The following is a 15,507-nucleotide window of genomic DNA, read 5'->3' on the forward strand; positions in this document are numbered from 1 at the left end:
CTTTCCCCCTGTATGAGTCCTCATGTGATTTTTTAGAGTACTAGTTTGACTAAAGCCTTTTTTACAAACTGAACAAGTACATGTTTTTTCCCCTGTATGAGTCCTCATGTGATTGTTTAGAGTACTAGTTTGCCTAAAGCCTCGGCTACAAACTTTACAAGTAAATGGCTTTTCACCTGTATGAGTCATCATGTGTCTTTTTAGATAATACAAGTGTATAAAGCCTTTTCTACAAATTGAACAAGTAAATGGTTTTTCCCCTGAATGAGTTTGCATGTGCATCTTCAGATTTCCCTTGCGATTAAACGTTTTACAACACACTGCACAACTAAAACTTGTCCTCCCTGTGTGACTCTGAGTTTCTTTCGATGGTTTCAGGTCCCCGGACATCTTGTTGCTCAAAGACAATCTCTGTCCTTCCACATGTGTCTTGTGTGACTTCAGTGTGTTTAAAGGTGACTGATCTACACTGGGCTGCCACTCATCACTGTCTTCAGTGATGTCAGATTCAGAACAGTGTGAAGAGAGGAGCTGGTCATCACTAGCTGGTTGTGATGTTCCACAGTCCTCTACATCAGCTTGTGTTTTCATGTGTTCAGTTGAGGTGCTAGCTACAGGCTCTGTGCCTCTGTTCTCACCATCATCATCTTCACTTTTCACTGCTAGTAATGTCAGCATTGGCCTAGCAACCTCTTCTGGTCTTTGAAGTAGCTCCTCCTGCTCATCTTTAATGTGTGGAAGCTCTGGTTCCTCGTGGACCAAACTGGAGCTCCTCTCCTCTTCAGAGGAAACCTCCTCTTTACACACAGGGAGGTGAAGGACATCTAGGGAAAACACAGGGAGGTGCAGGGAGTCTAGGAAAAGATACAATCAGAAACGGTAAAGGTTTGAACTTTGCATGTTTTTCATGCAGTGTTTCCTCTGTTAACCCATTTAGACCGTGTGGAGACGTCATAGCTAATCCAACCAATGGATTAGCTATGACTTAGCTATGATTGATATCAAACGAGAGAAAAATATTCAGATTTCTTTCCCTTTTTTGGGGGGGGGCGCGGGCGCGGGGGGGGGGGGGGGGGGGTGGCCTCTCCCTCTGCAACATAGGCGTTCACTTCCCTGTTTACCGCTCAGAAAGAAAGGCTCGTAGCGCGTAATCTAGGGAGCTCTCCGTGGTTTTGACCAGATGGATATACTAAGCTCTTCATTTCTGACTTCAACATGCCTCTCGTTTAAAATATGAACGCGAGGGATTATCGAGTGACTTTATCGTAATCATAGCGAGGTAAGCAAGCAACATTATGCCTCCCGGTTTTTGTACGGAACGGAAGGAGGGGGGGGCTTTCAGAGTAAAAGCTGTCATATCTGCGCGGCACCCCGAGCTGCTATTTTGAAAGAAATCCTGGCGCTGATTGTGTAAAATGAAAAGCTAACCAAAGTATTCACATTTAAAAGAGCTCGGCTGTATTTATTGCACTCTAAATTCCCTAATGAATGAATTCCCTAATGAATTTGTTATTTAGACAGATGCTAGGTTAATTTCATGACCTGGCATCCTTGTCTAGTTTCAATGTACAGATTATTTATTGTGTGATATTATAGTGTTTAGACTGATGCTAGGTTCATGGTTTACTACAGTATGATCCTAGATCACTGAGACACTACACTGTCTCTATACATTTGATGAATGTGCTTACCTTGCTTACTGTAAGTTGCTCTGGATAAAGAGTGTCTGCTAAATGCCTGAATAGTAAAAAGCAAAGTGCTTGAAACTTACTGAGATCTATGTGGTCTTCAGGTTCCTGTTTAAGGTGGTCTTCAGGTTCCTGTTTAATAGAAACAGTGGTGTCTGGAGGACTGATCTTCACCTGCAGACTGGACTCCACACACTGGTCTGGAATGAAGGAAGGAATACAATAAGGACTTTAACAATGAGGATTTTGATGTGACCTGGATAAGAACTTTATATGACGTGTCGTGGCCATTTACAGACGTGTCGATCTATTTTACTCTTTTACTTTTTCAATCAGTTGACAGGAGAGCTCACACATGTGTGAAACGAGTGGTGCATAACTGTGGTGTTCCCCGGAACTTCCAGACCCACAGGAACGCGCCCATGTTGGCATTCCGGTTCCGGCGAGCCCCCCTGTGTCCGAAACGGTCTAGAAATGACAGAGTTACTGTGTGGTGATCCCCGGGGTCCCTCTACTGTACTGTCACACGCAAAATCATATATACAGTTAATATGCGACACTTGGTGGTGAAAACCAACCAAATGCTATTGCTTGGACGGACCCAGCCAGCCAGGGACCCAGGGACACACAAAGCTCCGCAATGGAGTGGTTGCAACACTCAAAACTAAATAAATGTGTTAATCCGTACGCTACAGCAGTAGGATGGCACTCTTCACTAGCCTCGCGTAGCCAGACGAATCTGCCATTGCAAAAATACAAATAAAGAAATAAAATCCATGCAGTGGTATTGTCTGCAAGGCGAAATGTCTATTCATAGTCCAGTTTTCGGTAAAGAGGTGACCACCAAAAACAACATGAAGTCACACCACGGTTTTCACCGCTCACACAACACATCTCTCTGTTTTTACTAAATACCGTTTCGGTGGTCACCTCTTCACCGAAAACTGGACTATGAATAGGCCTCAACTCTTCACAGCCCAAAATAGTGAGCGGTTATTTTCACATAGGATTCTGTAGTCAACGCGGTCAGCTGCTCTTGTGCAATGCATGTCACTCGTCGTGTGCGCTGTTTTGTTTACTCCCTGACTTCCTGCTTGCCATAGTGTGTGCAGAGTTGACGGACAAGGTGATCAAGGGGAAAGGCTTCCGTGAGCCTATGGCACTTCTCGAATCATCTGTGCACACTATGTGCAAGCAGGACGTAATAACCGCACACACGGCGAGAGACGTGCACTAGATTAGAGCAGCACAGAGACACACACACACACGTTCCCTCTACCATTTGGAAAAACATCTGATCTTTTTGAGTGGTGCAACCACTCCTATATAGTCCCCACAGGAATCCGCGGAGAAAAAGTCTTGATTCCGCGGAGAACATTCCTAATTCAGCGGAGATCAATCCTTGATTGCGCGTGTAAGAGCCATGAATTGGTTTGGTTATGTTGATTATACATTGGTCAATGAAATGAGTAGGCTGTCACTGGTGTTGATGTGGATGATTGACGGGCATAGGGGCGGACCCAAGGTTCCCATTAACATCACCCGTTAACCTGCTGTGGACACAGAGAGAGGGGGTGTGTGGGACGCCATACTTTTTGTTGACCACTTTACACCGCTTTATTTTATTTACGTTGATTCTGTGGTTACTTTTGCTTTATGTTTGAGCACCCTTATGAGTTTTTACACTGCTTTAACCCCTTAAACGCAGTCCTTGGACCCAGCAAATTTATTTTGTTTGCAGAGCGGAGCGCGTCTGACAATAAGTCCCATATGATCGCCTCTCAGCGACTTATAGTTTAATCCCCTGCAGTCGCTTACAGCGCGCCTTAGTTAATATTCCGCGGACATTAACTTATTTAACCTAAATCAAGTTATCAAGCTATTTTTTTTAATAAGTCAAATCTTTCATGAAATAGATACAATTAATTGTAATTATGGATGCGTCATAATATTCACATAATCGTTTTTGGGGATTGATTATAATTCATGTTTTAATTTGTTTTGGTTGCAAAGGTTGTCATTCATCTTGTCGCTCAAAGACAATCTCTATCCTTCCACAGTAACAGTAACTACAGTTTAGACTAGAGGATACTTAATGTGGGAGTAATATTTATTCTTTTCTGCTTTAGCATTGTCAATTTGTCATTGTCAAGATTCAGGACCTTAGAGTATATATGAATAGAGACGGCACCCGGAGGAAACCCTGAGGCGAAATGGACATAGTGGCCGAATCTGGTATTGCAGCGCTGGGCCAAACACATGAACGTGCTCGTCCGTTGACTATCTTTTTTGTTTTTTTAGCAACTTAATGCACTTAATGCAAGTGGATGGGAGGAAAAATCCGGTGCCGTCTCTATTACTATATACTCCAAGTCTAAGGTCAGGACATGGATTGAGTTTCAGTAGGAACCATTTACACAGATTCCGTTTCAGAAGGAACCTATTAGAGGGCGCGCGTTTCGTTCCGTGAATTATTTATGCCGCCTTTGAGTCAGGACATAAATAAATAGTGTTGTCAGACACCTCACCATGTACAAATCCTTATTATAGTACTACTGGTAGTAATAAGTAACTTTGTCATGTTATACGGACGCTCCGCGACCAGTTTATTCTCCCGGAATTTTCCCCAGTAGAAAATTCCGGGAGTAAAAACAGGGGCATCCGTCTATTGGTGGTCGAGAATTCCACAGACGGCTTTGAAATCAGTGGTAAAATCCGCGATCGCGGAATCGCAGATTCCTGTGGGTACTACCTATAGACAGCTATTTGTATCCCTGGCTGGCTGGCTGTGTCCGAGCACGAAAATGGCGTTTGGTTGGTTTTCACCACGGGTCAAGCTGGACCCCAGGTGAGCGAGTGGCCGAGATTTGGGGTATTGGAATTTAGCTTTACGGTTCAGCATTGGTGAACTATGACCCGGCAGTGATAGGCACTAGCCAAAGGGAGGACGGATACACCCTGTGTTCACTCCACTGGGCGGGGTTTCATTCAGTGATCCACCAGCACTCCAAATGCAAGGCAGACGATGCAGAGCAAAAACAACACATGCACTCGGATTTCAATCAATTTAAACCTCTTTATTTGTGGTGAATGGCCTGAATACGTAGCACTGTTTACCCCATCCGGATAGCTTAGGTTAAAACAAAAAAAAAAACACAAAAAAAATCAACAGGAAGTTATGCACAACTTTCACACAAGGGCTCAGGACACTGGAAACAGGTGGATACAGGGGGATTATACTGATGGCCATGCCCTCTGGTTCAGCTAAATATTTCCCCTTGCTGTATGAGTGCTCATGTGTCTTTTTAGAGTACACGACTGACCAAAGGCTTTGCTACAAACATTACAAGTGAAGGGCTTTTCTCCGGTATGAGTCCTCATGTGTGTTTTTAGAGTACACAACAGAGCAAAGGCTTTGCTACAAACTTTACAAGTGAAGGGCTTTTCTCCGGTATGAGTGCTCATGTGTATTTTTAGATAACCCAACTGACCAAAGGCTTTGCTACAAACTTTACAAGTGAAGGGCTTTTCTCCGGTATGAGTCTTCATGTGTCTTTTTAGAGTACTCAAGTCGAAATAGGCTTTGCTACAAACATTACAAGTGAAGGGCTTTTCTCCGGTATGGGTCCTCATGTGTGATTTTAGGTGACGGTTTTGCCTAAAGCCTTTTCTACAAACTTTACATGTAAAGGACTTTTCCCCTGTATGAGTCATCATGTGTGTTTTTAGAGTACTGCAGTCACCAAAGCCTTTCCTACAAACTTTACAAGTGAAGGGCTTTTCTCCTGTATGAGTCATCATGTGTGATTTTAGGTGACCCTTTCGCCTAAAGCCTTTTCTACAAACTTTACAAGTAAAGGACTTTTCTCCTGTATGAGTCATCATGTGTCTTTTTAGAACGCCATTGAAACGAAAGCCTTTGCTACAAACTGTACAAGATAAGGACTTTTTTCCTGTATCAGTCATCATGTGTCTTTTTAGACTTCCCTCATGATTAAACATTTTGCGTGACTTCAGTGTGTTTAAAGGTGACTGATCTACACTGGGCTGCCACTCATCACTGTCTTCAGTGATGTCAGATTCAGAACAGTGTGAAGAGAGGAGCTGCTCATCACTAGCTGGTTGTGATGTTCCACCGTCCTCTACATCAGCTTGTGTTTTCATGTGTTGAGTTGAGGTGCTGGCTACAGGCTCTGTGTCTCTGTTCTCACCATCATCATGTTCACTTTTCACTGCTAGTAATGTCAGCATTGGACTATCAACCTCTTCTGGTCTTTGAAGTAGCTCCTCCTGCTCATCATTAATGTGTGGAGGCTCTGGTTCCTCCTGGACCAGACTGGAGCTCCTCTCCTCTTCAGAGGAAACCTCTTTACACACAGGGCGGTGCAGGACGTCTAGAGAAAATACAGGGAGGTGCAGGACGTCTAGGAAAAAGACACAATGAGAAACGGTAAAGATTTGATTTGATTTGTTTCATGCAGTGTTTCCTGACTTTCCTCTGTTACATGAAAAGCTAGTGCACACAGTAGTGCTCAGGTGCAGCTCTCAACAATGGAAAATAAAGTATTCACATCGGTTAAAAAAGCTTGGCTGTTTTTATTGCGCTCTAAATTCCCTAATGAATGATGGAAACACTGATGGACCAGATTACTGATGTTTTAACTGAACCCTAGTCCGATTCATGGTACATTCAGATTGATCTAGTCCGATTCATGGTACATTCAGATTGATCTAGTCTGATTCATGGTACATTCAGATTGACCCAGGAGTCCACGCATCGATGCAAATCACATTGTTAATGTTAAAACCGATTACCGGTTCATCGGTTCATCTTCACATCCTTAGTACCGACACACTTTCACCCCTGATGATAGCTCCACAAGAGATCAGAATAAAATACACATTTCTGCCATAACCCTTAGGCGCGATTCATACTCCTATTTTAGACCCGAATGGGGGGGGGGTGATGCTAGGTTCATGGGTTACCTACAGTATGATCCTAGATCACTGAGACACTACACTGTCTCTATACATTTGATGAATGTGCTTACCTTACTTACTGTAAGTTGATACTAGATCACTGAGACACTAGCCTGAGTTAATGTGTTAGGTTTCTGGTCTAGAGGGGCGGGTCGTGGCTGAGATTTGCGCACGCCCTGATTGGTTCAGGGCGGCCTGTCCATCAGCCCCGGCACCTCCTCTCCTCTCCCCCAGTGCAGCACTATGTCACATAATTTAGAGCGACGCCCACCCTGAAGGCCTGATTCCCACTCCTAAACCAGAGCGACCAATGCGTTCCCCCAGGCTTTAATTTTTTGCGCCGACGAAAATGAAAGCCTGGGTACCGAGGCTACTGAGACACTACACTGTCTCTATACATTTGATGAATGTTCTTACTTAAATTGCTCTGGATAAAGAGTGTCTGCTAAATGCCTAAATAGTAAAAAGTAAAGTGCTTTAAACTTACTGAGATCTATGTGGTCTTCAGGTTCCTGTTTAAGGTGGTCTTCAGGTTCCTGTTTAAGGTGGTCTTCAGGTTCCTGTTTAATAGAAACAGTGGTGGCTGGAGGACTGATCTTCACCTGCAGACTGGACTCCACACACTGGTCTGGAATGAAGGAATACAAACAATGAGGACTTTATATGATAAAGGACACCAATAATGGCTTCAATTAGGGATGTTAAACGACTCATATTGGGCGAGTCGACGTGTCGTGGCCATTTACAGACGTGTCAATCTATTTTACTTTTTCAATCAGTTGACAGGAGAGCACAACTGTGCATTGACTGCACAGGCCCCAATGTTAATACAAAATCACACCCGTGTGAACCGAGTGGTACAAAACTGTGTGGGGGTCCCCGGAACTTCCAGACCCACAGGAACGCGCTCAGGGTGGCAGGCCGGTTTCGGCGAGCCGCCCCACGTCCGGAACGGTCGAGAAATGACAGAGTTACTGTGTGGTGATCCCCGGGGGTCCCTCTACTGTACTGTACTGTACTGTCACACCCAAAATCATCATATATACAGTTAATATGTGACACTTGGTGGTGAAAACCAACCTAACGCTATTTCCGTGCTCGGACGGACCCAGCCAGCCAGCCACGGACCCAGGGACACACAAAGCTCCGCAATGGAGTGGGTGCAACACTCAAAACTAAATAAATGTGTTAATCCGTACGCTACAGCAGTAGTAGTAACATAATCTTCACTAGTCTCGCGTAGCCAGACGAACCTGCCATTGCAAAAAAAAATCCATGCAAAATCCATGCAGTGGTATTGTATGCGAGGCCAACTCTTCACAGCCCAGCCTTCAAAATAGTGAGCGGTTATTTTCACATAGGACGCTGTCAGCTGCTCTTGTGCAATGCATGCCACTCGTCGTGTGCAAGGTTTTGTTTACTCCCTGTGTGCAGAGTTGACGGCCAAGGTGATCGAGGGGAAAGTCTTCCAGGAGCCTATGGCACTTCTCGAATCAGCTTGGTCGTCATCTGTGTACACTATGTGCAAGCAGGAAGTAAAAACCATGCAGAACCGCGACGAGAGACATGTACGTGTCTAGATGTACTAGACTAGAGCAGTACAGAGACACACACTACGTTCCCTCTACCATTTGGAAAACATCTCATCTTTTTGTGCAACCACTCCTCCTATAGACAGCTGTGTGTCCCTGGCTGTGTCGCGCGCGCGCGCGCACGCACGCACGCACGCACGCACGCACACACGCACACACACACACACACACACACACACACGGTCTGAGATGGAAAGTGATTTTAACATTTATAAACATATTAAATTTATGGCGGTCTGGATGTTCCGTGGACCCTCACACGGAGTTGCACCACTCACTTCACACGTTGTTTCTTATAATGTTTTTGAACAATACATCAAATATATATGTAATTATTTATAATAAAAAAACTTTTTGGGATTTTGATTTTTTTAAGTTGAGATGAGCATGAGTCAAAAATGGAAAATCTATATTCAATCTCTGTACTATCTTTGACTTGTTTAGCCATGGGTCGACAGGGATTAGTTTGGGTGGTCTGATCTCCGCCTCGATCCCCTCACGTCAAAACAGTTCTCAATGTTTACAAGTTGACTTGATGAGAAGACGTGTGGACATGGAACCAGAGAGAGGAAAAAACACCACGAGAGTGAATTGACGAGTGATCAGGCACACGTGTGTTCTCTCCTCAGTGAATAAATAGTGATCAGGTAAACGTGTGTTCTCTCAGTAAATGAATAGCAGTTATGTTGCACACAGATCATGATATGCATCCGTCTAGTAGTCGGCGTGTTGTTATCTCCCTAGCCGAGCTAGCATGGGAGCAGCGCATTGACTGTCAGAGATATCAATTAAATAAACGCTGCATGGCTTTTGGGTGTCAGCTGACAAAATAACATATCCTTCAACATTCCAAAACACATGGAGGCTCTCTACCTGTGCATGGAAGCACATCAAAAAAACGGTTCAGACCAAGTCTGAAAGGGCAAAGTTGACGGCGGCTCAGCCTGCAGCGCACGCACCCACACACACAGCCAGTAGAGGGAGAAAAACAAATCACACGTGTGAAGTGATCACACATCATCACATTCCGGCCAATCACAATGGGCGTCCTCACTTTTCTGTACTCAATATGTACATTGCTCAGCCAATTAAATCACCGCTATTGGACCCGTACACACAGACACACAAAGCCGGGCATAAGAGGGGAGTGCCCCTCAAAAAACAGACATACAAGCTGGCTGTCAACTGCTTGTAGATCTGTTGTTGTGGGCACATAGAGGCACCCTGGAGACATCAACGCAAAATGAACCCGATAAATCCGTCATAGTGAATGCGTTCAGTTCACGCCATGAGTCTAGAACTGTCAATGTTGTTGTTGTGCGCTGTTTCCTTATTTATATCTGTCGCCACAGTGAGGCTGGAAAATGGTGACCGGAAATCTTGTTCTGAGCGAGTCTCCTCTCTGTACCCGTGGTGTGCACACACAGATCCGACACACCAAAGGTCCGACATGCTGAATCAACGGTCGGACCCAGCTTTGTGTGTCTGTGTGTACCCCATAGTGATGATTTGATTGGCTGAGCAATGTACGTATTGAGGATTAAAAAAGTCAGACCAGTCTGAAGTGAGTGGTGCAACAGCACCCCCTATTGGTACTCTAAACATCGGGACACAGGGACATAGTCACATAGGTTAGGACATAGGGACAAAGCTGTTCCTTGGAGTTGTTGCACCACTCCAAAAAGTGAGGACAGAAAAGTCCCTCCCCAACCCATCCTTAAACTATTTGGATTGGCATTGGACAATCGCTTTTTGGGGTGGGATTTAGTGAAGGGATAATTGTGAATCAGAATGTGATGATGTATGATGATAAGAGCACCCCTCACAAGTGTGATTTATTTTCTAAGTTTGCTTTGGTTGTGAAACGGATAGGAAAATAAGTCGTTGGCTTAGTGAGGGTCGCTCTTATCATCATACAGTAAGATCATTATACATTATATTCCGTGCTCAACCAATTAGTAAGAGCATTTTATATTTGACCAATCTGGGAACTAAATCGTTGCCAAGAAATGTCTTCACCAATGTGTTTCTAAAGGTGTCTAATATATACTAAAAGTTTGAAATTAAACTCCCGTGGGAAATTTGAGTTATTAGCATAATGTGACCATACCATTAACATCCTATATAAGGCAAAAAAGTCAAAATGTCATCATTCTTTAAGTAGCATGATATATGAAACTAGGGTTTTTTCATGATTCTGAATCCATTCCAAGCATTAGTTTTTCACTAAAAACACTCATTGTGCTAAATTCGGCCATATCCATTTGCCCAAATGTGCTGACCTCATTACATTTGTGATGACGGCTATGGCTGTTTTCCTCCCAAGGAGTGTTTTTTGTGCAAAACGAATGCTTGGAATGGATTCAGAATCATGAAAACCCCCTAGTTTTATATGTCACATGCTACTTAAAAGGATCCCTGGCTAATAAGACAAATATGCCTTAAAATATTATACTTACCCTCTAAAATTAAAATAAAATAATAAAAACACCTTCAATATTTTATTTCTTTCATAAATAATTTTTCAGTCAATAGTGACTGCACCTGTCGCAAGTTGATGTCATATGTCCATGTGTGGTCTAGCCCTATGGAATTATAGAATGCAAATGCTAATAAAAAACAACTTAATACTTCCTAAAGTTAATATGAGCATCAAAGCAATATTTAAAATATGTTTTATTAGCACGTGCATTCCATATATTCCATAGGGCTGGACCACACATGAACATATGACATCATCAACTTGCGACAGGAGCAGTCCCTATTGAGTGAAAGATTTTGTTTTATGAAAGAAATAAAATATTTAAGGTGTTTTCATTTTATTTTTTCAGTAATAGAGGTCAAGTATAATGTTTTAAGACATGTCTCATTAGCCAGGGATCCTTTTAAAGAATGATGAAATTTGGACTTTGTTGCCTTATATAGGTGGTATGGTCATGGTCACATATTATGCTAATAACTCAAATTTCCCACGGGAGTTGAATTTCAAACTTTTAGTACATATTATTAGACACTTTTAGAAACATATTAGTGAAGACATTTCTTGGTAACGATTTACTTCCCAGATTTTCATAGGTTTCTCTTACTAAATCACATCGTCACAAAAAAAAACTGAAAAATTACTCTGGTCGAGATGAGGGCCCATTTGCCAGACCCGGTCACAAATGTAATTCCGGTCAATCACTTTTGGGGTCGTCACTTTTATCTTCAATATGTACTTTGCTCAGCCAATCAAATCATCGCTATGGGGTGATCACCAATCATCAGCCAATGTTTGTGCTCACACAAACCCAGAAAGCTGGGCATAGCAGGGGCTAACACCCCTACAAATGTATGAATCCATGCAATGTTCTTTTATCACCAAAATAAACTACTACAAAACTATCTGCACACGATAATAAAAATCTATAATCGATAATAAAAATCTTAAATTGTATCATGAATATTACTGAGGAACTATTATATGAAGATAGGTTGAAAAGTGGTGAAGTGGTCCTTTAAGTCAGGTTCAATCAGACTAACTAGTAACTGGTAACTAACTAGTTACCAGTTACTAACTAGTCTGTTGCATTGTCGTCAACAAAAACACTGTCTGGCGTCATAATGTAGCTGACCTTACTCTTAATAGATTAGAACTAATGTGTTGGTGATTTAAAACAGTTGCAAACGTGTCTACTGCACCACACACACACACACACACACACACACACACACACACACACACACACACACACACACACACACACACACACACACACACACACACACACACACACACACACACACACACACACACACACACACACACACACACGGCAGCGGTGGACGAAAGGATTGCTGAGCGGTCTTGATACCGGTGTTACATTTTGTCTTCAGACCCTGTCAACTCCAGACCGCGTCAACCGTCGCCGTAGAGACGGACCCACAACGGCAGATGTTGTTCACAGCGAAATAATGCGTAGCAGTCCGCATCAATGCCTGTCTCTTCCCTTTATGTTAATCACAATTCCAAACACATAGCCTACCAATGTGATTCTTGTCTTAAGCGTCGGGCAGGCGTTGTGTGGACCTTAGCCAGGTTTTGTTGTTGTTGTTGACAGTCACGGGAAGAAGGGGTTGTCTGACTCTTCCTGTTTCTCAAATAATACATTAGCTTTTATAAATTATATTCTATTCGCCATTGGAGTATGAGTATGTGTCACGTACATTAACCATGTAGCCCAGCATGTAGTGCGTGAAAATAAACGCATTGATGAATGAAGGAATAAATAAATGTTTTTGACGGGATTCAAACTTGTCCTGCTCTCAGCATAAGTTCTCCAGTCTGGAGCATAGTCCAATGTGCCATTCTATTCACAACGTTTAGTAACCGTAATCACATCATGGAGTATAGAACCAGCCATCAACGCACCAAACCTAGGTTAAGTTGAGACCTCAGTCACCACACTGGTTTACAACATAGCTGTTTATTACCGATGTGTTTCTAAAAGCATCTCTCACCATCATCACCTAAATTCACCTTATAGTCATTATGTTATACAGGCTACTTAGAAATTGTAAATATATGAAGCATAAAAGCATTATAGGTAGACAACAGTTTGTTATATGACCTCATTATCTCATAGATAACATAAAATGGAAACCCACATACATAGGCCTACATATAATTATCAACCAATGAATTAATTGATTGACATTTTTATTTCACAGTATGCAGACAGAGAACATTTCAAACGAAAGCCCAACTCAATACAAAAGCTGTTAAATGTGAGCTTTAACTAAATACATGAATAACAATGTACTCATGTTCTTTCAGATTGAATGCTCATCTTGTGAATTATGGTTTCACTGGGTGTGTGTAGGCAACTCCCAGCCTGCACATAAACCAGTGCATCTCCCTCAATCCACTCTCCACTGTTCTAGTTGGCCAGCCATCATTTGTATTTGATTTTAAAAACACTGCTCACTCCTCATGCATTGAGGTATGAGCTCAGTTCGGGGCTCTCCCCAGGTTGGCAGAGGGTAGCACCCAGGATTACATTTTAAGAAATTGGCACTGAGTGTAAAATAGAAAAAATAGAACGATGACCTGTCTTGTTGCTCTTGATGACCTGGGTGACCATGGATACTTCTGCAAAGGTTACAATTAAATTTAGATGGAATGCTATTTAGATACTATAGATTATTTGCTATCCTGGTTTACTGAGGCACCATTTGTTGTTGTTAAAGCTGCTAAATGCCTAAATCATTTAGTTCAACCCTACCTAAATCTATTATGGTGCCTTTATACACTGCCAACCAATGTCACATGCTCCATCAACATGGACAGCTCCATCAACATGGCTGTCCATGTTGATGGAGATAAAGGTAAGGTTACAAACCGATACAGTGGAGCAGACTGCAATGTATGACTGCGACCACTGTGACAACACTGTCCTTTAGTGTCCTGTGGTGGTCAGGAGCAATCTGACATCAGACAGTGTGTGCCCTTTTGTGGTCATTTTTGTTACACACTGTAGAACAGTGGGCAAGGCAAGAATGTTACTCTTGTGTATGTATGTGATGTGTCAAATAAAATAACTTAAATCATGTGGTTGGCTGATTTACTTGGCCTCTTGATGCTCTTTGTGTGTTGTCTGAGGTCATGTTATAAACAAACTGTCTAACTAACCTATAATGCTTCATATATTTACAATGTCTAAGTAGCCTGTATAACATAATGACTATGAGGTGAATTTAGGTGATGATGGTGAGAGATGCTTTTTAGAAACAAATCGGTAATAAACAGCTATGTTGTAAACCAGTGTGGTGACTGAGGTCTCAACTTAACCTAGGTTTGGTGCGTTGATGGCTGGTTCTATACTCCATGATGTGATTACGGTTACTAAACGTTGTGAATAAAATGGCACATTGGACTATGCTCCAGACTGGAGAACTTATGCTGAGAGCAGGACAAGTTCGAATCCCGTCAGAAACATTTATTTATTCCTTCATTCATCAATGCGTTTATTTCCACGCACTACATGCTGGGCTACATGGTTAATGTACGTGACACATACTCATACTCCAATGGCGAATAGAATATAATTTATAAAAGCTAATGTATTATTTGAGAAACAGGAAGAGTCAGACAACCCCTTCTTCCCGTGACTGTCAACAACAACAACAAAACCTGGCTAAGGTCCACACAACGCCTGCCCGACGCTTAAGACAAGAATCACATTGGTAGGCTATGTGTTTGGAATTGTGATTAACATAAAGGGAAGAGACAGGCATTGACGCGGACTGCTACGCATTATTTCGCTGTGAACAACATCTGCCGTTGTGGGTCCGTCTCTACGGCGACGGTTGACGCGGTCTGGAGTTGACAGGGTCTGAAGACAAAATGTAACACCGGAAGGTCGCCAGTTCGAATCAGCGGTCCGACACGTTAAAATTACCACCGCTGAAGTGCCCTTGAACAAGGCATTGAACCACTACGATGAAATGTTCTATGAGCAGGGCCTGGCTGGAAACAAGTTCTTGAGCTTAGCCCAGATACCCTGGGTAAATATAGTAATCATTTCATTTAATTTCATACACACACACACACACACACACACACACACACACAACCCTAACCTGCTCGGCGTAGTCTGATGTGTGGCTGTAGCATCACGTCCAGCAGTTTGTTCTGTTTCTCCAGCAGAGTTTCTAGTGTCTCCATCTCTCTCTGGAAAAGGTTGCACATGAACTCTCCCACCGCGCTGAGGCGCTCCAACACAAACACTCTGGCATTAAGCGTCACACTACAAACATCAACACCACGCTGTTTGTCCAAAACACACAATATCTCCTCTCCCACCGACGTCATGTGTTCATTTATCTTCAGCCGTAGGCCTACAGACTCAATTTGACTCATTTTACCTTTAGGAGACATTTTCACCAACTGTAATATAATAATGTGTAAATCTCTCGGTTACTACTGTAATATACTAATAATTTGTCAAATGTATCGAGGATCAGTCACAAACAAAGAGGTTCAACAACTTGTTCTCCCCTCGTCGATTCCGCCATCACGGCTGCAAATAAAAAAATACGCATTTACTTCCGGGTCAACGTGTTTACGAGCACGCGCAGCAAAGGATGCAGGCGCTGCTGCCTGTCGCCACCTGGTGGAGGAGGGGTGTAACTGTTACTGACTACAAGGATGGTGATTGATGATTGAAATTCTTTATAGGAATAATAACCCATTGATGTCCTTTTCG

The 15,507-nt window shown here is 42.8% G+C and overlaps 1 protein-coding gene across 1 annotated transcript; it reads right to left on the reverse strand.

The window, feature by feature from the left end:
• Window positions 1-4,875: 4,875 nt before the first annotated feature.
• On the reverse strand, window positions 4,876-15,307 carry LOC306918086 (uncharacterized protein). The gene is made up of 3 exons (XM_079530975.1): window positions 14,882-15,307; window positions 7,156-7,296; window positions 4,876-6,112 (listed from the first exon to the last, which is right to left on the reverse strand). Exons 1-3 carry the CDS (start codon window positions 15,177-15,179, stop codon window positions 4,953-4,955), a joined length of 1,599 nt encoding a protein of 532 aa, XP_079387101.1. The 5' UTR covers window positions 15,180-15,307; the 3' UTR covers window positions 4,876-4,952.
• Window positions 15,308-15,507: the final 200 nt, after the last annotated feature.

The sequence above is a fragment of the Electrona antarctica genome, assembly GCF_951216825.1.
Source record: "Electrona antarctica genome assembly, contig: scaffold_41, whole genome shotgun sequence".
In the NCBI taxonomy this organism is placed as follows: Eukaryota; Metazoa; Chordata; class Actinopteri; order Myctophiformes; family Myctophidae; genus Electrona; species Electrona antarctica.